The 25561-nt window shown below is 38.7% G+C and overlaps 1 protein-coding gene across 1 annotated transcript in view; it reads left to right on the top strand.

Moving 5' to 3' along the window:
- The first annotated feature begins 299 nt into the window (after positions 1-299).
- SPATA16 (spermatogenesis associated 16) overlaps positions 300-25561 on the top strand; it is a 220648-nt gene continuing 195386 nt past the window's right edge. The window contains exon 1 of the mRNA XM_060149017.1: positions 300-914. Within this exon, the coding sequence (XP_060005000.1) occupies positions 300-914 (615 nt within the window). The remainder of the gene's footprint in view (positions 915-25561) is intronic.

Below are 25561 nucleotides of genomic sequence, written 5' to 3'. Positions count from 1 at the left end.
AAAATGTTCATTCAACGTTGTTCAGCTATAGACGGTTATTTTTGAAAGACATTGTCTAAATGTGTTTTCAACAAATTCTTGGTGAATTCTGAGACTGAAACATATACTTCTCTAGTAAAACAGTCAGCAGATGATGTACATACAGTTTTACTTTAAGGTGATAAATACCTATAATGAATTAAACAGTGTTTTCAATGAATTTGACTATAGTCTGACTAAATTAAAGCCACTGGAATTTCAAAATTTTGTTGTAATTATGTGTCTTCTTCTCACCCCTACAGGTGTTTCAGGGGAAATCAATGGATTCAGGAAGCAGTAGGAGTTTAGAGAATACAGTAAATAGGTTCTATCCTGATCAACTTGTTCCAAAGATAAACACAAACAAGAAAATGTCCACCTTAGCAAACCCACCCAGCATCCTGGAAATGCCACAAGAGATTAAGAAAAGCTGTGGAGATAAACAGGTAGAAATCACAGCTGAGAGAATAAAAATGGCAAAGAGCATCAAAAAAAACCAAAGCGATGATTTAGAGAAAGTGGCCTTTAAACGGAAGGCAGAAGGTGAAGAAAAGCCAGCTGGAAAGAAAGAGGCAAAAGTAATAGACCTTGACAGCCCATTGCTCACCATGCCTCTGCCTCATATCCCCTTAAAGAATATCATGGATGTGGAGGTGAAGTTGGTCTACGTTAATGAAGAGGACGTGAGCTATGAGTTTGTAGAGTCCTACATGTCCACTGGGAATCGGCCAACATGCCAAGCTGCTGAAATAGTAGTAGACCCTTTCCGTGTACCTAATTTCACCTTTCTGCCTCAGATTGACAAATGGCTTCAGGTAACCTTAAAGGGTGCCAGCTCTTGCTACAGACAAAAGAAATACGCCGTGGCAGCAGGACATTTCAGAACAGCACTGGAGGTATGGGATTAAAAAACATAGATTGGTGATGGGAAGCTGTGAAAGGGAAAGTTGTGATTACATTGAGCAGTTCTGATTATACTATAATGAACAGCGATCATGGGGTGAAAATATTGAATGATATCAAGACTATGCAGTTCTCAGTTTACATAAATAAGATGTGCCTGCAAATTAATATGCTTGTGTGCACTTGACATACAGAAATCACCCCAAAAGCACATCTCATGCATTTTCTCTAACAAATTCTGCAGTGGGTAACATATATTAAAATGCAGTTGGTTTTGTAATTTAGATGTATACCTATAAAAACCATAAAGTTTTAGTACAGTGGTGATGGGTAGAGTATAGATTCTCTAGAAATAGGCAGTTAATGAATATACAAATTGTCCCCTTTTGATATGTAGTCTTCATGATTAAACATAACCATCTTACTTTTTAGCATGGGCTGATAATTTATGTATAATACTGATTAAAAACAAAACAACACCATTTTACCTTACCATCAAACTTCCCTTCCCTTCCCATTCTACTGAGCTTTACGAATAATTATTTTTCTCTCTGCAAGCAGGTAAGTTGGTCAATATCTTGGCATAAAGAAATAGCCCATGGGCTAAAATAAATGTGAGAATCACCAATAAAACACAAAAAAGGTCATGGGAAAAACTGCACCATCTCATGACCTACTGAACTTATAAAAGGACCAAAGTGTGTAACTAGAACTCCCATTGGCTTGGCAACATTCGTGACTGCATATTTAATTAACTACAAAAAATAGTTCAAGGCATTTTATATATGCCTGGTGGCCGCTGGAGATTTACAAAATGAGTTAAGACAAGGTGCCTCCCTCTAACAATTGGTGAGGGAGAGAAAGCAGTAAACAGTTAAATAGAGATGGCATAAAGGAGTGACTGATCCACCATGGAACCTGGGGCATGGGCAGGAGTCAGATGTGAGATGTTTATGATGGATATTTAAAAAGTATTATTTACACTGTTACTTGCAGGTTAAAAATGACTACATTTACAATGAATTATTAATGGACAATACTAGACAATGGTGCCACTAAATATTTAAAAAGAAATTCTAGGCACAAAAAAGGAGGCCCAAAGAGACATGAAGTGGTGAGACAGTGCACAAATAGATGCATCTATAAATGTATGTCCTTATAAAGGGTCATTTACACAAAGAGGCAAAGAGTGATGCACTATGTAAACTTCTGAACTACGTAAAAAGTGCCCCCAAATTAAGTTATCCACAAACCACTGAGAACCCTCTGCTGTTCTTTGAGCTAATGACCAGAAGCCACTGACTGGGAAAAGGAAGCTAAGTAAAGACTCCAGGAAGAACCGTGGGCACTTCTGCTAGGGCTATTTTCAGCTGAAATTTGGTGGTGGTGGGTGGGGCGGGTATGCAGGGCTAAAGGTGTAATTTTTTTTTTTGCGGTTCGCGGGCCTCTCACTGCTGTGGCCTCTCCCGTTGCGGACGGAGCACAGGCTCCGGACGCGCAGGCTCAGCGGCCATGGCTCACGGGCCCAGCCGCTCCGCGGCACGTGGGATCTTCCCGGACCGGGGCACGAACCCGTATCCCCTGCATTGGCAGGCGGACTCTCAACCACTGCGCCACCAGGGAAGCCCTAAAGGTGTAATTTTATAGATAAAGGAAAAGAATCATTTTGGCAATGGGAAAAAAAGGCATAAAATAAGAAAGAACATAAAATTCAAGTTAAGCCTATGTAGAAGTAAAAGATATTTGCAGTAACTGGAAGAAAATATCCGTTTTTCCCATAAAACCCAGTGTCCAAAAGTGTAAAATTTGAATCAGGTTTTAATGACCCCAAGATCTGTACTGCAACTGTACTGGAAAATGCTTGTGTTCTGACTCTGCTGTGCACATCCTCTCTCTCTCCCATTCCCTCTCCCATTCCCTTTCCCTCTCTCCCTCCCTCTCTTCCTCTCTCCCTCCCTCTCTCCCTCTCTCCCTCTCCCTCCCTCTCTCCCTCTCCCTCTCTCCCTCTCTCTCCCTCTCCCTGCCTCCTCCCCCTCCCTCAAGGGTTTTTAGGAAAGTGTTGGATGCTGACACAAATTACTGGTAATTAACAAAAGTAATTATTTTGAGACCAAAAGTTAGCTTAGACATCTGGCCTAGCTTTTGTCTAATTACCTTGGGAGTTAACTTTTGAAATCTTACCTAGAATGTCTCTTAATAAACCAAAGTTACTGCTAATAGAAAAGATTTTTAACCTCTTTAACTCTTTCCTCTCCTGAATTTAACTTCTCTTGAATTTAACTTCTTCAGTATTAAGTGTTCTCAGGTATTACTTAATGCACCTCTTGCTTTTCCTTAGGTCCTAACATGACTGAGTAAGATAAGATGGATGACAGAGATCAAGGCATAATGATAAGGATCACACCTGAAAGATAAATGCAACAATGAATATTTCAGTGTGTGAAGTTAGGATTAGATTTGGCTACAAGTGACAGAAACCCAAAATACCTGTGTCTAAAGCAAGAGAGAAGTTTTTGTTTGTTTGTTTGTTTTCGTATAAATGTTAGGTAGTCAAGCGCCGGTATGGTATGACCATCAGGTACCAGACTCTATTTTGTTCCTTAACGTGTGACTGTGACCTCTTAATCCAAAATGCCAGCTCCTGTTGGTGTCATCACGCCCACCTTCTAACCAGCCATAAGAGGGAAAAGGAAGGAAAGAGTCACCCTGCGTCCTTCCAAGCACACTTGATGGGAAGTTGCACACACCATTTCCATTTTTTTTTTTCATTGACCCGAATTTGGTCATGTGACCGCACAAAGCTACAAGGGAGGCTGAAAAATACGGTCTTTATTCCCGATGGCCCTAACATTCATGGTCACTAACATTCTAGCTGTACTTTCATGGGGAAAGCAATAATTATTAATAAAGACCTATAGGAAAACTTAAAGGTCTGGGAATGTGCTAATCGTATTTTTCTTATTCCTATTACTGAAGAAGAAGGGGAGAATGGGTATGGCTATGGAAGGATAACTAGCAACTCTCCCATGGAGTGAGTATTACATGGGAGGCATTGTGAGGCATATAAAATGCTTGGCAACTGAGTGGTACAGAGTCAGCTGTAGAAATATACAGAAGACTGGTTGTGGTTAAAGGTAAGACCACAGAAAAAGAAACAGAAAGTAAAAACTGGGGAAAGGCCCTAGAAATTTGTGAATATTTATTAATAGACACAATAATTTCCAACTTATCTAATCAACGCATTAGAATGTTCTGCTTAAACATTAGTTTCCTTGTGCTCTTGACAAAGTATTAACTCCTTTTGTTTCTATAACATGGTCACAAACTAGACAGGTAAATTTCTGATATTTTATAAATGAAAAAGATAAAAATGATATGCAGTGATTCAGAAGATAACAGTTTAGCTTCCCAAAAGCAGTCAACTTTAATCATTTAGGATTTTAGAACACAGGAGGCATTAACTTAAATGTGCTTGATGAAATAATTTTTCTGTGCTTCCTTTTTACTATGTAAAGTTGAACCAGTTAAGTAGGTTAGATTAGTCCTTAGCTCTGTGACTAACTCATCAATCCTTGTTAAAATCAGTCATCAGACTTCCCTGGTGGCGCAGTGGTTAAGAATCCACCTGCCAGTGCAGGGGACACGGGTTCGAGCCCTGGTCCAGGAAGATCCCACATGCCGCGGAGCAAGTAACCCTGTGTGCCACAACTACTGAGCCTGCGCTCTAGAGCCCACAAGCCACAACTACTGAGCCCGCGTGCCACAACTACTGAAGCCCGCGTGCCTAGAGCCCATGCTCCGCAACAAGAGAAGCCAACACAATGAGAAGCCCACGCACCACAACGAAGAGTAACCCCCGCTCGCTGCAACTAGAGAAAGCCCGCGTGCAGCAATGAAGCCCCAATGCAGCCAAAATAAATTAATTTAAAAAAATCAGTCATCACTTGCTCTTGTGTTTGAAATCACAGCGGAAATCATACCAGATGGGCAAAAGGTACAAACTGAAGATAAAAACCATAAATTCATATTAAACCACAGTTTTATACCTAGATGCTATTACCTATAATTTTTAAAGAACAACTATATAAATTCACCCCCTATTAAAATAGTAGGGATTCTATAAAAAATAAATAAATAAATATAAGACATTGGCCTCATGGGCCAATGAGGCATATCAGGCAATACACACTATTTCCAATAAATTGCTTGGCTGTCAACAAAAAGTAAGAAGAGATTAATTAATAAACATTCTAGCTGTACTTTCATGGGGAAAAGAATAATTATTAATAAAAACCTATAGGAAAACTTAAAGTCTGGGAATGTACTAATGGTATTTTTCTTGTCATTTATAAGTTAGCAAAGGTTCTAATAATTTTGTGGCACGCAACCTAAACCATACCATAATCTCAACCTTACTTATAGGATCTTAGTAATTGAGAGGCTTCCACCTTTTGAATTAGAACAGATCTATACCCACCCTTTAAGATTCACAGCTTCAAACAATCCCACTGAACCAGCCGAAGAAGTCAGACCACAACTTATCCCTCACCAAATGGAACTTTCAATTCTTCCAATTTCATCATGTAGGAACCCCTTGAGGGTTCCACCTTGAGGTGCTAATATTTTTCTTTTTTAATATCTTGGTGCTCCAGTCACTGATCTGTGAAGTTAGAGTAATAACTCACATTTATGGAGCTCTTTCTATGTGTCAGGTACTGTATTTTACATTCTGGGAATATTTACGTTCAATATTCCATTTCACTTTCACAATAAAAATGTGAGATGGGACTATTATTCTTCTGTTGCTAATGAGAAAACTAAGGGATAGGTAGGTTAAGTAACTTGCTCAAGGATCAACAGCTAGCAGTGGTAGTAACAGGAGTAGCTGAACCAAGGTGATCTGGTTCAGAGCTCACCACCTTAACCACTATGCCTTTGCTACTCGAAGTGAGTGTTTGCTGGAATTACAGAACTTTGGACTGTGCCAGACCTGCAGAATCAGAATCTGCATTTTAACAGATCCCAAATGGTCCTGGTACACACAGGCGTTTGAGGAGCATTACACTCTGTGAGATGCTGACACTAGACAAATTTGCCCTCCAATTAAAACTGTGCAGTTTGGTCCCCAATGGAAAAGGCTCTCTGCCCCTTGCTAATTTCATAGGAAAGAATTTCCTTTTAAGCAATTTTTTCTATAACGATTGTTCAGAATTGGGGGATTTCAAGGACCTTAAAACTCTTGTTAGAAGTTGGAGGGGGGAGAGGATTGACTTTGTATTGGTATTGTACAAGAACACTGCAAAGATTACCATCAATTATCATCATTATTTAATTAAAATATGGAGCAGTTGAACACCAAAAAGATAGAAAATAGAAAGGGCATACTCTCAAAAAAGGGCATACGCTCAGAATGAAGGATATTTTTTAAATAGATTATAATTGAATTTTATGAAAAGTTGACTAAATTGTTTTTTTTTTTCATTGCCCCTTGGATCAGTAAAGTATTGGTCTGAGAACCAGCTTTTGGGAACCACTGTTCTAGAACACATTCCCTTTATGGTAAACATTAGGTATCCAGGACCACTGAACCCGCTCCAGGGCCTTCTTATGCGATTACTTCCAGTGTAATGGAATTTGGTATGAGGCAGGTCCATTTTGGAGCCCATGCAAGGGGGTTTATTTAATGAAGTAGCAAAGATATCTCATTATAGGGCAGCCTCACCTATAATTGCTCTGCTGAGAATAATTCTGTAGCAGATCTCTAGGGCATGAAAATATGGACATCCCAGAAAGCTTAATTTAAATGGATTCTAACACTGATAGTTCCTAGTCCAACATAATCAGGGAATCAAGAGTTCACCAAATTCGCTGAATGCCTGAGCCGTCTTTTTACACATCTGTGGATTTGCAGAGAGATTCAGTATGCATTTCTTAAACTACTGCTGGGGGTCCAGGCCCATTTATTTAGATAATCATCAAAACAACCCTCAAAGACAGATATTATCATTCCCCTTTCACAGATAAAAAAACAAAAACAAAAAACTGATGCTCTGAGAAGTTAAAAAAACTTAAAGTGCCCCAGCTAGTTTGTGGAAGGGCTGAGGTCAAATTCAGGTGCCCTGGTTTCACATCTGGAATTCTTTACACTCTTGCTTTTCATACTTTAAAGTTTATAGAAGTTGTATAGGAATATTGTTAAAAATGCACGTGGTCTGTGGTAGAGCATCCAGATGCCTCATTTCAAATAAGCTCCCAAATGACGTCCATGCCGCTGGTCCAGGGACTACTCTGAATAGCAGAGATTTATGCCACACCACTGGTAGGTTTGTAAACACCTGCCATTGCCCATCTGGCAAATTAGCAGTAAGCACTTCGATGTATCTAGCTCACATAACCCTAGGTGGCCACAAGGATCCAGAGCTCTGATGGACAAAGCACTGAATTTGGAGTCAGATTATCTGTATTGGATACTGCTTCTGGTACCTAACTGCTGTGTGACTCTGAGCAACTTTCTGAACCTCTTAGAACACTGTTAAGCAGGAATGGTAAGAACTAATGGCCAACCACAAGGTGCTTTCACAAAGGACTGCTTGTTGGGAAACAATGAGGAACTCTAAATCCATGTTCAAGTTGTCATTGTGTTACACTGTTTTGTTTTGTTTTGTTTTAACATCTTTATTGGAGTATAATTGCTTTACAATAATGTGTCAGTTTCTGCTTTATAACAAAGTGAATCAGTTATACATATACATATGTCCCCATATCCCCTCCCTCTTGCGTCTCCTCCCCCCCCCAAATCCCACCCCTCCAGGTGATCACAAAGCACCGAGCTGATCTCCCTGTGCTATGCGGCTGCTTCCCACTAGCTATCTCTCTCACTTTGTCCCAGCTTACCCTCCCCCCTCCCCGTATGCTCAAGTCCATTCTCTAGTAGGTCTGCATCTTTATTCACGTCTTGCCCCTAGGTTCTTTATGACCATTTTTTTTTTTTTTTTAGATTCCATGTATATGGGTTAGCATACGGTATTTGTTTTTCTGACTTTCTCTGTATGACAGACTCTAGGTCCATCCACCTCACTACAAATAACTCAATTTCGTTTCTTTTTGTGGCTGAGTAATATTCCATTGTATATATGTGCCACATCTTCTTTATCCATTCATCTGTCGATGGACACTTAGGTTACTTCCATGTCCTGGCTATTGTAAATAGAGCTGCAATGAACATTTGGTACATGACTCTTTTTGAATTATGGCTTTCTCAGGGTATATGCCCAGTAGTGGGATTGTGGGGTCATATGGTAATTCTATTTTTAGTTTTTTAAGGAACCTCCATACTGTTCTCCACAGTGGCTGTATCAATTTACATTCCCACCAACAGTGCAAGAGGGGTCCTTTTCTCCACACCCTCTCCAGCATTTATTGTTTCTAGATTTTTTGATGATGGCCATTCTGACCGGTGTGAGATGATATCTCATTGTAGTTCTGATTTGCATTTCTCTAATGATTAATGATGTTGAGCATTCTTTCATGTGTCTGTAGGCAATCTGTATATCTTCTTTGGAGAAATGTCTATTTAGGTCTTTAGAATCTTGACATAATTACAGTCACCTAGGGGAGCTATTAAACATACACACACACACACACACACACACACACACACACACACACACACACACACACACACACACACACACACACACACACACAGGGGTGCCCAAACCCACCCTCAGAAAGTCTTATACAATTGTCTGAGGTTCAGGCAATGACCATGCTTGGGGTTCTGGTATTTTTAAGTTCCCAGAGCAGCTAAAAACAGTTGAGAACTGCTCACACAGAAGATCCTTCTCCTTTAAAATTACCTACAATAGATGTTAACCCATGTGTGCTTTTTTGAAGGGAATTAAGAGAAGTAATATCTAAACATTCTAAAGCTATTACAAAGCATCAAGAAAAATGTGAATGTCACTGTGGTGAAAACGTACTCTTTGGAAATTTACATTTAAAACAATCTTCTCATACTCACTTAAAAAGCAAATTAACTCAATGACTACTTTTCTGTTAACACTAATAAATAGGTTGATACTAAACACCAGTCAGTGGTTAGTTAGCATGTGTCTCTAAATTCATTTCATTAGTGATGACCTCACAAAAAATGAGTTACTAATCTACAGGAAGCCGAGCAAGATCTTTTCAGTGAGCAGGTTCATTTTCATAGTTTACGGGTCATCGTTAGGGGTTGGATTCAAATGACAGTTAACCTTAGGGTATTTTTTTTTTTTTTTTTTTTTTTTTTTTTTTTGCGGTACGCGGTCCTCTCACTGTTGCGGCCTCTCCCGTTGCGGAGCACAGGCTCCGGACGCGCAGGCTCAGCGGCCATGGCTCACGGGCCCAGCCGCTCTGCGGCATGTGGGATCTTCCCGGACCGGGGCACGAACCCGTGTGCCCTGCACCGGCCGGCGGACTCTCAACCACTGCGCCACCAGGGAAGCCCAACCTTAGGCTATTTTTAAATGCTGTTAACTCTGTTTACATTGTTGTGAATCAAAACTCAACCAACTCACTCACTGAAGTCTTACACAACCCTAAACTGTAATTCAATTTGATGATTCCATGTGGAGGTTCACACACATTAAAAAAAAAAGACGACTCGTATCCAAATATTGGATAATGTTGCCCAACATTTCTTCCACTATCCAACTTTCTAAATTTCTTGCAAGGCTTCCAAAGCCAGATGAAGTTTAGAACAGCAATCCTCTCTCTCTTTCCCCTACCCCTTTCCAGCTTTCATACACAACACAGGGTGATGTTCAAACAGACTCTGCATGTAATGAGCAGACGAGGTCCACTTAAATTTGTTCACAGGAATGTAGAACAGAGTAAGGTTGTGGTTACTCTTTTGATTCAGATGATCTAGAAGAAAGTTAGGGGAAAACTTTTATTTAATCATCTAGTTTAACACTTCGGTTGCCTCATTTGACATTCACTAAAATAGAGAAGACTTTCTTTCCACCTGAGAGATGATTCTGTTTCTATCAGAGAACAGGATGTAGATAGGCAGGGTGTAATAAAAAAAGGGGAAGCAAATTTTCATTACACTGTCTCAGTATGGTTTCATTATTTTGAATGAATTGTTATGAGTACTGAGAACATTGGATTCATATATACTTGAAGGCCGCCACCAAAATATATTTTATATCCAGAAATAACTTCTGGAGTACTTGCTTTGGGATATGATGATGATGATTCAAATTATGCTGCTAATCTATGAGTAATTAATCATTGATTTTATGGGATACGTTTTGCTAAGAAATCAACCACAAATTATTAAGTGACAACTTTCTCACTACTTTCTGTCAACTTGTTGGGTGATGTTGGGGTAAGATCACATTATACGACAGGGATTTGGTTCTCAAGGAACTTAGATTCAAGCTTTAGAGAAAAGTTCTATAACTGTAAGGAAATTAGAAATCTATCAAGTGTTCAGTGATGTGCAATGGCCGTGTAGAGCAAAGCTTTAGGATAGGAATGTTTGATGGAGTTTGTGATACACATTTATGAGCATGAACTCGGTGGCAGGCACTTTATCTATACTAACACCTCGAATTCTCACAGTAACCCAGTGAGTTGGGAACTATTATTATTCTCTATTAAAGATAAAAAGATAAAAATGCATAAAATACTCACAGAAATGTTGAGAGGATTTGTGGTGAATTTAAAGGTTTGAATGAACCTCAAAAATAAATAACTGGGGGCTTCCCTGGTGGCGCAGTGGTTGAGAGTCCGCCTGCCGGTGCAGGGGACACGGGTTCGTGCCCCAGTCCGGGAAGATCCCACATGCCGCGGAGCGGCTGGGCCCGTGAGCCATGGCCGCTGAGCCTGCGCGTCCGGAGCCTGTGCTGCGCAACGGGAGAGGCCACAACAGTGAGAGGCCCGCGTACCACAAAATAATAATAATAATAAATAAATAAATAACTGAATGGAAAAGCGGGTGGGAAGAGGGGACAGAAAATGAGTATGATATTGGAGATAAACATTGCTAACAGGATGGAAAACTTGAGGAAAGATGCATGAAACCTAATAAGGACAGCAAAGAGATGGGCAGGCCAGAGGAAGGCGTTATTGTGAAATAAAGGTGGAGAGATGGAGCCATATGCTGGATGGTCTTAAAAACCAGGCAGAGGAAATCGGAATTGGTATTTAAGGCAATAAGTGGGTTCTTGGATAGGGAAGTAATGATGTGGAAAAAAAAAAAAAAAGAAGGATTGCTTGAGAATCAATGAAAAAAATATTGAATAGTTACTACTTTATCAACACTATGCTGGTTACTACTACAGGAGCTACAAGGAAGTATAAGATTTCAATCTTACAGCTCTTTATCCTTTCTTCAGTTACATCTATAATATAACTATACTGTTCTTATAGCAGACATTTTATTTGCTATGATCCAAGTGCTGATTTTGGGAGAAAACAGCCAGGGGGATAAGGGTGTGAAGGAACTAGAAAGAGAAAACTCCAGGGTAAAATAGGAATGCGTAGAATGTTCCTATGGAAGAAAGTGCAGGGCAGAATAGGGAGAAATAAACCTAGAAGAGCTACCAGGTTGCCAGGGGTCATGCATACCTTGTCAAGATCTTGGACATTATTCAGTAAATAACAAGAGGCCTCCCAAAAGCATTACTGTGGGGAATGATGGTGTCAATTACATATTTATTTATTTTTGCTACATCACTCTAGTGTATGTAGAGAACAAAAACAGTGCTCAATCTCTGGGTTATATCTTATTACTGGGTTCTGAAATCAGTTTAATGGATTGTGACCAGCATTATGTTTAACATATCAATAGAATAGAAATACAATAGAAAATATCAGAGTTTATGAAATACTGGAAAGTTTTACTCTGTGAAAATTTTGATCCTGTTATATACCCAGGTATATCTATATCTATCCATAAATAGAAATGTACCTAGGAAGAGGAGAGAGAAATAAATTAATTGTGCTGTCTATCTAGCTCTGTGTGTGTTTGTATGTCCCTGTTGTGATGTAAAATGTATTTCTTATCATGGATCTTGGTCAAAAATATTTGAAAGCCACTGGTTTAGAGGCAGATTTAAGAGGGAAAAGACTAGAGGCCATTAGCAGGTTATACCATGACAATCTTGATGAGAAAAGTAAAGGGCAGAACCAGATAAGCAATAGTAAGTATAAAGAGGAGAAACCAAAATGAGGGAGGGAAGAAAGGAAGGGAGGGAGGGAGGAAATAAAGAGGGAGGGAGGGAGAAAGGAAAATGTTCACACCTTAGTGGCAGTTGAGAAACAAAGAAGCATTTTCTAAGTATCAAAGCACCACCAACTCAGGAACCTGAGGTGAAGAAGATGAATGCAATTTTGGATGTATTTTGTGTGAAGGCTGGTGACAAGCTCAGCTGGTGCAGCACATTTGTTGCCTAGAGACAGGTAGGTAGGAAGCACAGAGGAAAGTTTATGACCAAAGATAGACATTTGGAGGAAGCATCCATACTTGATGCCACCTGAAGTGTAACAAGAAAGAGAGATGATGAAAGAATCCTGGAAAATGTGAATTACCTCTCAGATTAAGAAATAATGAGACAACATTAATTGAGAGACCTCTAAGAAGTTACTCCTCATGGACTGGAGGCTTTAGGAAAACATCTAGTTACAGAGTTTCTAAAGGTAGCATTTAGAGTGAAAAATAATCTTTGGCTGTCAAAGGTCTACGAAGAGAACAATTTTAATGGGTATCACTGCAACTCAACTAGAAAGCAAGAATAGGAGTGGACATGAGCTTAGCAAGCCCGGAGATGAAGTATCTTGGATCTTAAAAGTTAGACTAACCTTGTTCATATGTACCGTATTTAGAACGTGGACTAAAATTAAGCCAGCAAAATTTATACCCTGAAATTTCAGTGACATGATCAGTCTTTGTACTCGTTATATGGTTGAGCATATGATATAATCTCAGTAATCTCTGTTAAAAGAATAAACCATCATCTGAAACTAATGCCTGATTTCATTGCTTGTAATCAAGGATGTGCTTCTAAGACAGCCTTTCTCAATAGAGCTAACTGCCAGAAGCAATGGTGAGATTTGGAAAGGGAAGAAGTAGGCACAGTGTCTAAAATGTTTACCTCGAATGGAAGACGAGAAATGGAACAGTATTTCGAAGGGAATATAGAGTGATGGGCTGATTTTTACTTTTTTTTAAGGATATGGACACTGGTCATGATTATATTGAAAGAGCCCTTAGAGACAGAGAGAGTAAAGGTAATGAAAAGATGACTGAAGGTGTGAGATCCCCCAAGGAAGCGTGAAAGGATGGGGGTCTGGAAACAGATGGAAATGTTAGATTTGAACACATGGAAACCTGTTCCCCTGTGATAGGAAGGAAGAGTTTTTAAGACTTGAGGGTAAGTTGAGAGAATTTTTTGATTTTTTAATTGAGTCAGAAGCAGTTGAGGAATTTGAGAAAGATTGGACAGATAGCAGAGAAAAATTAGACAAAGCCTAAATAGGGTTAAGGCAGAGGATTCAGGGATCCCTAAGAAGAGGGACCATGAATCTATAGTGAGAACAAACTGCAAAGTTATGTGATTTTCTACATTGTGTCTCTGAGCATCCACAAGTTTTCATGGACTCAGACGTGAGGTTTTGATGAAATGGATGAGAGGGCAGAGCTACTGTGATTAATGATGAGAGAATGTTTACCATGGTGGACTCTAGGTCTGGGCTGGGTAAGAAAGGACAGAACAGAGGGTATGTAGTGGCCCAGGGTCTGACAGTTAAAGAAAAGGCATTTGAGGAGAAGAGAGGGAAAGAGCTGAAAGGCTAGAAGATTTGGTCAAGGAGTCGTACTGGAGTATAAGATTTGAGAGGTTATAAGTTTCATGAGATCGGGCTGCTAAATTAGAAGAGTTCAGGAATTAAAAAGAAAAAAAAAAAAAGCGAGAGGCCAGGATACGAGATGAGTCATCCACAGCTGGATACTGGATATCTGAAGTCACTGAGGATGATGTTGTGACAAAGAGCAAAGAGGAACCATAATCCAGGTGTCAACTCTTAGTAAATGTGGGGAAATAATGAGGAGTTTGTTAGGTGACAGAGAGGGTAGGACAGCCAGATGACACGGTTCTGTGATACTGTGCTAAGGGACAGGAAGGACAAAAACCTCCACGTGACACAGGCTTTAGAGGACAAGGGCTCCTTGGAGGGTCCAGCTTAAATTGAAGAACATAGAAAGAACCTCTTGATAAAGGGTATGGGGTGATTTGTTTACAGTGGGAGGGACCATGACCCTGAGAGTAGATCGGAAAGGAAGGAAGGACAGATTTCAGAGAGAAGCCACAGAGCACAGCTGGAATGAGACTTTGGGAATGTCTCATTCAAAAGAAGGGTTGAAACATGCTTGGAGCATCAGGTATGAATTATCCCTCCCCTCCATTCTGACTGGTCAGTGGTCTAGCCCAGGTGTATCCACTTGTGCTCAGTCACAGAAAGCTCAGCAAGCCTTAGTCTGAAGGAAGAGAAAAGAGGGTTTTCATACCCAGCAAAGTAGAAGGATAATTTTCTTCTTTTTGTTACTCATACCTCTCCCATGTCCTTTCTTCCTATGTACAGCACTAATCAAAAAACAGTTAGGGTTATTAGAATTACTACAATGATAAATTGCTTTCATAATACATCTTTGAAGTTAATCAGCAAGGTTGTTTTTATATCTTGGCATGTTCATTTATATGTATTGGATTTTTCTCGTTTTTTGATATTTGGAATATTACTGAATAATAGTTTATGACTGCTTTAGGAGGAAACATATCAATACATATAGTGAGAAGCACACCTTTTTAATAAAAGAGTTACCTTAATTTACCTGAGTGCTTAAAAAATTAATTTAAAATATTGATAAATAAGAATTCTCAGTGGCTTTATTAACATACTGTGTGTTGTGTGTGTGTGTGTGTGTGTGTGTGTGTGTGTGTGTGTGTGTGCACACTCTGTGCTTTTAGTATACTCTATTTGGGATGTTTCCTAGAGCACTGGCTTTGAGATAGGGTGATAATTATTTGCTGGCATGTAGGATTTAAACACAACAAATAAATTATTTTAAATACCAAGCATAATGGTGAAAAATGAAAATTAATGAAACAGTCAATATTCACACTTACTGATGCCTTCCTAAGGTGTGAATGTTGAAAGCTGGTAACCTCACACCAGTTGTTTCTTCTGTTTTTATTTTAATCATTTTTTAACTTTAAAACTTCACTCAGCAATGGACCAAAAAAAAAATACTGGAAGTAGTTTAAAACAGCTCAGTCCTGATACAAATCTCAAATTAGGAATGAAGGAGATGTCCTACCATTTGTATGGGTTATGGGAGCAGCAGTCAAGTAACCACTTAAGCAAAAGAAGTAAGTAAAATATTATGATCTCTAGCACCAGAGACACATGTCATCGTAGAGTATGGGAAGCCATTGCTGGCACCAGAGGCCTGCTCAGCATTTCTGGCTCCCACAGAGCTGTCCTCAAAGATACTTTAAAGGGCTTCCCTGGTGGCACAGTGGTTGGGAGTCCGCCTGCCGATGCAGGGGACACGGGTTCGTGCCCCGGTCCGGGAGGATCCCACATGCCGCGGAGCAGATGGGCCCGTGAGCCATGGCCGCTGGGCCTGCGCGTCCGGAGCCTGTGCTCCGCAGCGGGAGAGGCCACAGCAGTGAGAGGCCCGCGTACCACAAAAAAAAAAAAAAAAAAAAAAAAAAAAAGATACTTTAAAATTGAGTTATTGTATATTTCTCTCCACTTTATTGGCATGAACACTGAGGGTGCATTCTAAAACAGTCCCTACTGCTAAGTAATGGATTCAGGCAGAATTCTTGTCAGAGGAGGTGTCCAGAGAACAGGATCTCACATGTGGTGACGTCCATTTATGGCATCATACAGTTGCTGCCACTGCCACTAGTTAATTTAGGCTAAGGAGGAATATGAAAAAATGAAAATGAACGCCAAAAGGCTTAGCTGAAGCTGGAGAGGTGTAGGTGGCTGTGATAGGTTTCTGACCTCCACTTAAGTGCATACTGATGACAGTTACATGCACAGTGCAATCTCAGGTCAATCATCAGCTCACCCCTACACAGCATGACTATCACAAGTGGGAGGTGTGCCACTCACTGTGTTTGAATTATATATTTTAACTTTCTCACTTATTTTTTGAATAGGTAATATATTTGCATAGTTCAAAATTCAAGAGGTATAAAATAGTATGCAGTGAAAAGTCCCCTTTCTAGTCCTATCCTCCAGCCACTCAATTTCCAAATGGGTAACCACTGTTTATCTTTTAAGTTAATAAATACAAGCAATATGGTAGTACATGATATTCTTTCTGCAACTTGATTTTACTTAGAAGTAAGTCTTAGAGGCTGTTTTATATCAGCATATATTTCCTCCTCTTTATCATTGCATAATATTCTATTATATGGAAGATATCTATTCCCCACTGATGAACATTTGGATTGTTTCCAGTGTTTTGCTCTTAGAAATAGTGCTGCAATTAATAACCTTGTACGCATGTCATTTTGCACAAATGCAGGCATGTCTGCAGGACACATTTCTTAAATTAGAATCCAAGAGTTTGCACATTTGAAATTTTAATAAATATTGCCAAGTTATACTCCCATCAGCTGTGTATGAGAAGACGTAGTTTTCTTTATTCTCACCAAACCAGTGTGTTTGTCTAGGAGTGCAATGGTTTTCAATTCAAAACAAGTTTGAAAAGTACCTTTTGGGCAAATGAGTTTCCCCCTATACAATTCTGGTAATTCTTTGCAGAGTAGGAGAAAACGACTTCCCTTTCATCTGTGTTGGGTTATAAACTTGCATTAGAACTCAGTTACCATCCTTTAGGAGTGCCCATGCTGACCTGATTGGCCATTTCTTACAGAGTGAGGTAAATGTCTCTAAAATGAAGTGCATGCTCATATTTTCAAGAAATGGGATAGTAGTTAAGCACTAACATTTAGAAAAAATATTCCTAGTCTATAAAAGTCAGAAAGCTCTTTATTAGTAGTAAGGTTCTTATATAAAAGCATAATTTCTCTTATATTTAGAGACTGTAAAATCTTTGGCACTTAAGGAATTGTGTATTATTTGAGGTTGTAACATTTTAGATTTTGATGTCGTTTCTAATGCATCAAGTCTAGCATTGTTCTCTCCTAGAAAATCCTTAGAGGAAAAATAAACATGGTAGAAGTTAATAGCTACCTAAATGTAGATTTCACTTGGAATATTCATCTAATAATGTGTTTTATAGGTAGCATATGGTAATGCAGTCATATTAATTCTGGATGAATTTTTCCGTATTAAATTTTGTTGAAAGTGTTACATTTTAATTACTGTCTGGTGTAAACCATTGATTTCAGATAGAAAAATAATGTGACTCCTCCTATTACATATTTACTCTAGAACAAGAAACAAAAAGACTGTCAATAATGGCTAAGTCAATAATGATACCCAACTTTGAAATTCCCTCTGACTGGTGGGAGTGATTTGATGGAAAGGCTGTTTTTATTCCATGACATCAGTGCTGAACTTTGAGTAGCAACTGCCTCCAGGATTACTATTCTTAAAAAAATACCTGAAATCTATAGATGGATTACAGATACATAGGTAGATTTTAAAATTCTCTTTATTCATTCTCCATCTCTAAGAAACAAAGGAGAGGAAAAAAACACTTCCCAGACAAAAAAAAAAGAAAAAAAAACAGTAGTTTTCTATTGTCCTGAAATTGCTTCCATTCAAATACTTACAGGTACAGACCTAACTCTGATTTGCTCTGTTGTTTGTGTGCTTAAGTCAGCATTTATTAAGTGGTCAGTGTGTGCCAGCTATTTACCGACTACACCTCTTTCAGTTCTCACAACCACCCAAGGAAGTAGGATTATCATTAGCCCCATTTTGCAGATAAGGAAACTAAAGCTCTTGGAAGTCAAATAACTTGCTTAAGATCACCCTGCCTGTAAGCAGTAGAGTTAGAGTCTGAACTTAGGCCTATGTGATTCCAAACATATGGTAACTATAACCACTATGTAATGCTGCCTACTTAGTAGTGGAGCCACTTTTCAAATAAAATCCTAAATAGAACCATGAGTGATATTCAAAATATTTTATAATCAACATAGCCAAATCACAGCATAATCATAAAAAGGGCACACACTAATGAACAGATGCCTACAACGAACAGCTGAATATGAGCTCAATAAATTTAGACAAATAAAGTGGAAATGTTCTGAGGCGGCTATGGAGGGCCTATGACTCACCTCTGTGGCCTGCCCATCACAGGAAGAAGCTCATTCCATCCTCACTTCCCCTTTCAACTCCCACCTCACAGAAACTGGGGTTTGGTAATAATGAAAAAAAAAAAAAAAAACTCTCATGAAGCCACATACTGTATTTATTAAAACATGAGCCAATAGAAAAGCTTATATTCCTTTTACTTGTACTCTTTGTAACTAGAGATTAATCCCTTTAAAAAATCTTTTGACTAGACCTAAGTCTAATATTTCTAGTATCATTTCATAGGGAAACCTGTCCTTGTATATTTCAGATTGGAAATATATCTACCTGCTAGGAAATATATGTCTCTCCTTTATGGTCATTTACTGAATGTTCACAACTGTATACTTACAATTCCCCTTTAGCTCAAGATTACTTTCCTTTTTAAAATGTTATGTAGAGAGTATAATGTCCAAGAGGGGATTTGGCTTTTAAACATTTGATTCATTCATTTAAATAGTTACCAGGTAAACTGCACAGTGGGAAACTGGATATTATTCTTACTGTGAGAAAATCAGACAAGTATTAGAGGGAAGAGTGTAAGACAAGCCTAGTAATCATGAACATTCATGTATTGGAGCCTCAACACATCAGTGATTGAGCCAGTTAGTACCTTAGTTTCTTTTCAGAAAGCACATGTGCTGGCTTACTATACAAAGAAACATAGCTAAAATAAAAGCAAAGGAACACAAGTCAAAAAGGGACTCAAATAGGGAAGGGGCAGAGGAAGTAGGACAGGAAACAGGAAACAAAGTAAATCAGAAGACCTATTCTGTGCTTACTAGGAGCCAAGGTGAAAAGGGAAAAGGAATTCATTTAGCTAGCTCACATTTACTAATTTTAAGTAATACTGACCCATAGGAAGAGATAGTCTTTTTATTACTACTGAGTTCTAAAAGAAATTTGTTATGTAGGAATCTTTATGAGGAGTATCAATACCTTTTGAGATCATTGATTTGGAAATATAAGTATACTTTTAGGAACAAGCAAAAGCAATGGCTCCGTTTTTGTCTCAAAATGCATAACTTTTGAAGGCTTTTACCTTGTGGCATTTGCATGCTTAATATAATCTTAATACTTATAGTATCATCATATACGTATTAACCTCTGGGAAATTTTTATTTTGTATTGCAATGTCAATCAACAAAGTTTTTATTATGTGCCTGTTCTAGGTACATTAGGCTCTGGGAATGCAGTCCAAAACAGTCATATTCTCTCCCTTCACGAGGATTCTTGTTCAGAAATAAAAAAGCAATGAAAAAAAATGTGTGTGTTCCAGTGAAGGAAGAATGAGATGCTATGGCATCTGATAGCATCTAAAGCTGTGGTTCCCAGATTTTTTATTTCATGAATGAGTATGATGTTTTTTAAATGGGGGTCAATATAGGTTGCCAATATTTTATTAGCCAAGAAAAGTCATTTAAAAGAGAACAATAAAAGGCACTGCGGTGGACCCTTTAACAACATGGGCTTGAACTGTGCAGGTCCACTTGTATGCGAATGTTTTTCACTAAATGAGTACTTCAGTACTGCGAGGTCCATGGGTGGTTGAATCCGCAGACGTGGAACTGAGGATATAGACAGCTGACTGCAAAGTTTTATGTGGATTTTTGACTGCGCAGGAGTTGGAGCCTCTGTTGTTCAAACGTCAACGGTACAGCCTTCTAACAACATCATTTCATTGAAAGGACACTCTAAATTAAAAATACAGGGGAGAACATAGTCTTAGAATGAAGGGCAGCTTGCCAGTGATGCGGGCCCAGGCGGCCACAGGAAGCCAAGGATACAGCATTACATTTAGTCTTCATGTCTCCACAGGCTCCTCTTGGCTGTGACAGTTTCTCATACTTTCCTCATTTTTCATGCCCTTGACAATATTGAGGAGTACTGCCCTATTCTAAAGCCTCAGAGTCTTCTGCTTCAGTTGGCAGAAGAGGAAAGAGACAGTGGAGGGCCACTTTAGAGTCACAGAAACCCCAGCTTACAGGAGTTGCCCATCCTTTTTACTTCTGGTATGGAGCAATGGAGATCACCTCTAGCATGCAGCGCTAAGGCAACATTTCCAATTTGAATATTCCATTGGTCAGGCTGCTGCAGGCAGCCCGGCTTTAGGAAGACCATCCAGGTGGCTGACAGTCTTGGTGCTCCAGCCGGGTGTCAGGCATGAGCCTCTGAGGTGGGAGAACCAAGTTCAGGACACTGGTTCACCAGAGACCTCCCAGCTCCACGTTATATCACATGGCGAAAGCTCTCACAGAGATCGCCATCTCAATGCTAAGACCCAGCTCCACTCAATGATCAGCAAGCTACAGGGCTGCACATCCTATGCCAAACAACCAGCAAGACAGGAACACAACTGCACCCATTAGCAGAGAGGCTGCCTAAAATCATAATAAAGTCACAGACACTCCAAAACACACCACCAGACATGGCCCTGCCCACCACAGAGACAAGATCCAGCCTCATCCACCAGATCACAGGCACCAGTCCCCTCCACCAGGAAGCTTACACAGCCCACTGAACCAACCTTACCAATTGGGGGCAGACACCAAAAACAATGGGAACTACGAACCTGCAGCCTGCAGAAAGGAGATCACAAACACAGTAAGTTAAGCACAATGAGAAGACAGAGAAATACACAGCAGATGAAGGAGCAAGGCAAAAACCCACCAGACCAAACAAATGAAGAGGAAGTAGGCAGTCTACCTGAAAAAGAATTCAGAGTAATGATAGTACAGATGACCCAAAATCTTGGAAATAGAATGGAGAAAATACAAGAAACGTTTACCAAGGACCTAGAAGAATGAAAGAGCAAAAAAGATGAACAACACAATAAATGAAATTAAAAATTCTCTAGAAGGAATCAATAGCAGAATAACTGAGGCAGAAGAACAGATAAGTGACCTGGAAGATAAAATAGTGGAAATAACTACTGCAGAGGAGAATAAAGAAAAAAGAATGAAAAGAATTGAGGACAGTCTCAGACACCTCTGGGACAACATTAAATGCACCAACATTCAAATTATAGGGGTCCCAGAAGAAGAACAGAAAAAGAAAGGGACTTAGAAAATATGTGAAGAGATTCTAGTTGAAAACGTCCCTAATATGGGAAAGGAAATAGTCATTCAAGTCCAGGAAGCACAGAGAGTTCCATACAGGAAAAATCCAAGGAGAAACACACCAAGACAGATATTAATCAAACAATCAAAAATTAAATACAAAGGAAAGCAACAAATAACATACAAGGGAATCCCCATAAGGTTAACAGTTGATCTTTCAGCAGAAACTCTGCAAGCCAGAAGGGAGTGGAAAGACATATCTGAAGTGAGGAAAGAGAAAAACCTACAACCAAGTTTACTCTACCCAGCAAGGATCTCACTCTGATTCGATGGAGAAGTCAAAACCTTTCCAGACAAGCAAAAGCTAAGAGAGTTCAGCACCACCAAACCAGCTTTACAACAAATGCTAAAGGAACTTCTCTAGGCAGAAAACACAAGAGAAGAAAAAGACCTACAATAACAAAACCAAAACAATTAAGAAAATGGTAACAGGAACACACATATCGATAACTACCTTAAATGTAAATGGATTAAATGCTCCAATGAAAAGACACAGACTGGCTGAATGGATACAAAAACAAGACCCATATATATGCTGTCTATAAGAGACCCACTTCAGACCTAGGGACACATAGAGACTGAAAGTGAGGGGATGGAAAAAGATATTCCATGCAGATGGAAATCAAAAGAAAGCTGGAGTAGCAATTCTCATATCAGAGAAAATAGACTTTACAATAAAGACTACTAAAAGAGACAAAGAAGGACACTACATAAAGATCACGGGATCAATCCAAGAAGAAGATATAACAATTGTAAATATTTATGCACCCAACAAAGGAATACCTAATATGTAAGGCAAATGCTAACAGCCATAAAAGGGGAAATCGACAGTAACACAATCATAGTAGGGGACTTTAACACCCCACTTTCACCAAAGAACAGACCTTCCAAAATGAAAATAAATAAGGAAACACAAGCTTTAAATGATACATTAAACAAGATGGACTTAATTGATATTTATAGGACGTTCCATCCAAAAACAGCAGATTATACTTCTTCTTAAGTGCTCATGGAACATTTTCCAGGATAGATTATATCTTGGGTCACAAATCAAGCCTTGGTAAATTTAAGAATATTGAAATCGTATCAAGTATCTTTTCCGACCACAACACTATGAGACTAGATATCAATTACAGGAATAAATCTGTAAAAAATACAAACACATGGAGGCTAAACAATACACTATTAAATAACCAAGAGATCACTGAAGAAATCAAAGAGGAAATCAAAACATACCTAGAAACAAATGACAATGAAACATGATGACCCAAAACATGTAGGATGCAGCGAAAGCAGTTCTAAGAGGGAAGTTTATACCAATACACTCCTACCTCAAGAAACAAGAAACATCTCAAATAAACAACCTAACCTTATGTCTAAAACAATTAGAGAAAGAAGAACAAAAAAAACCCAAAGTTAGCAGAAGGAGAGAAATCATAAAGATCATTTCAGAAGTAAATGAAAAAGAAACGAAGGAAAGAGTAGTTAAGATCAATAAAACTAAAAGCTGGTTCTTTGAGAAGATAAACAAAATTGATAAACCACTAGCCAGACTCATCAAGAAAAAAAGGGAGAAGACTCAAATCAACAGAATTAGAAATGAAAAAGGAGAAGTAACAACTGACACTATAGAAATACAAAGGACCATGAGAGATTACTACAAGTAACTATATACCAAGAAAATGGACAACCATGAGGAAATGGACAAATTCTTAGAAGAGCAAAACCTCCTGATACTGAACCAGGAAGAAATAGAAAATATAAACAGATCAATTTTAAAATTGGTGATTAAAAGTTTTTAAATCTTCCAACAAACAAAAGCCCAGGACCAGATGGCTTCACAGGCAAATTCTATCAAACATCTAGAGAAAAGCTAACACCTATCCTTCTCAAACTCTTGCAAAATATAGCAGAGGGAGGAACACTCCCAAACTCATTCTATGAGGCCACCATCACCGATACCAAAACCAGACAAAGATGTCACAAAGAAAGAAAACTACAGACCAATATCACTGAAGAACATAGATGCAAAATTCCTCAACAAAATTCTAGTGAACAGAATCCAACAGCACAGTAAAAGGATGATACACCATGGTCAAGTGAGGTTTATCCCAGGAATGCAAGGATTCTTCACTATATGCAAATCAATCAATGTGAAAAACCATATTTACAAACTGAAGAATAAAAATTCAACACCCATTTATGATAAAAACTCTCCAGAAAGTAGGCATAGAGGGAACTTATCTCAACATAATAAAGGCCATATATGACAAACCCACAGCCAACAACATTCTCAATGGTGAAAAACTGAAACCATTTTCACTAAGATCAGGAACAAAACAAGGTTGCCCACTCTCACCACTATTATTCAACATAGTTTTGAAAGTTTTAGGCACAGCAATCAGAGAAGAAAAAGAAATAAAAGGAATCCAAATCGGAAAAGAAGTAAAACTGTCACTGTTTGCACATAACATCATAGTATACATAGAGAATACCAAAGATGCTACCAGAAAACTACTAGAGCTAATCAATAAATTTGGTAAAGTAGCAGGATACAAAATTAATGTACAGAAATCTCTTCCATTCCTATACACTAATGACTAAAAATCTGAAAGAGAAATTAAGCAAACATTCCCATTTACCACTACAACAAAAAGAATAAAATTACCTAGGAATAAACCTACCTAAAAAGACAAAAGACCTCTATGCAGAAAACTATAAGACACTGATGAAAGAAATTAAAGATGATACAAACAGATGGAGAGATATACGATGCTCTTGGATTGGAAGAATCAGCATTGTGAAAATGGCTATACTACCCAAAGCAATCTACACATTCAGTGCAATCCATATCAAACTAGCAGTGCCATGTTTCATAGAACTAGAACGAAAACAGACAGATGGAGAGATATACCATGTCCTTGGATTGGAAGGATCAACACTGTGAAAATGACTGTACTACCCAAAGCAATCTACACATTCAGTGCAATCCCTATCAAACTACCAATGGCATGTTTCATAGAACTAGAACAAAAAATTTCACAATTTGTAAGGAAACACAAAAGACCCCGAATAGCCAAAGCAATCTTGGGAAAGAAAAACGGAGCTGGAGGGATCAGGCTCCCTGACTTCAGACTATAGTACAAAGCTACATCATCAAGACAGTATGGTATTGACACAAAAATAGAAATACAGATCAATGGAACAGGATAGAAAGCCCAGAGATAAACTCACACACCTGTGGTCACCTTATCTTTGATAAAGGGGTCAAGAATATACAATGGAGAAAAGACAGCCTCTTCAGTAAGTGGTGCTGGGAAAACTGGACAGCTACATGTGAAAGAATGAAATTAGAACACTCCCCATACACAAAAATAAACTCAAAATGGATTAAAGACCTAAATGTAAAGCCAGACACTATAAAACTCTTAGAGGAAAACATAGGCAGAACACTCTATGACATAAATCACAGCAAGATCCTTTTTGACCCACTTCCTAGAGAAATGGAAATAAAAACAAAAGTAAACAAATGGGACCTAATTAAACTTAAAAGCTTTTGCACAGCAAAGGAAACCATAAACAAGACGAAAAGACAACCCTCAAATGGGAGAAAATATTTGCAGACGAAGCAACTGACAAAGGATTAATCTCCAAAATTTACAAGCAGCTCATGCAGCTCAATATCAAAAAACCAAACAACCCAATCCAAAAATGGGCAGGAGACCTAAATAGACCTTTCTCCAAAGAAGATATACAGATTGCCAACAAACACATGAAAGGATGCTCAATATCACTAATCATTAGAGAAATGCATATCAAAACTACAATGAGGTATCACCTCACACCAGTCAGAATGGCCATCATGAAAAAAATCTACAAACACTAAATGCTGGAGCAGGTGTGGAGAAAAGGGAACCCTCTTGCACTGTTTGTGGGGATGTAAATGGATACAGCCACTATGGAGAACAGTATGTAGGTTCCTTAAAAAACTAAAAATAGAACTACCATACAACCCAGCAGTCCCACTCCTGGACATATACCCTGAGAAAACCATAATTCAAAAAGAGTCATGTACCACAATTGTTCATTGCAGCTCTATTTACAATAGCCAGCACATGGAAGCAACCTAAGTGTCCATCAAGAGATGAATGGATAAAGATGTGGCACATATATACAATGGAATA

The sequence above is a fragment of the Lagenorhynchus albirostris genome, chromosome 5 (assembly GCF_949774975.1).
Source record: "Lagenorhynchus albirostris chromosome 5, mLagAlb1.1, whole genome shotgun sequence".
NCBI classification, from domain to species: Eukaryota; Metazoa; Chordata; class Mammalia; order Artiodactyla; family Delphinidae; genus Lagenorhynchus; species Lagenorhynchus albirostris.
Note: the sequence above shows the minus strand (reverse complement) of the source record. Positions and strands in the feature narration are given on the sequence as shown.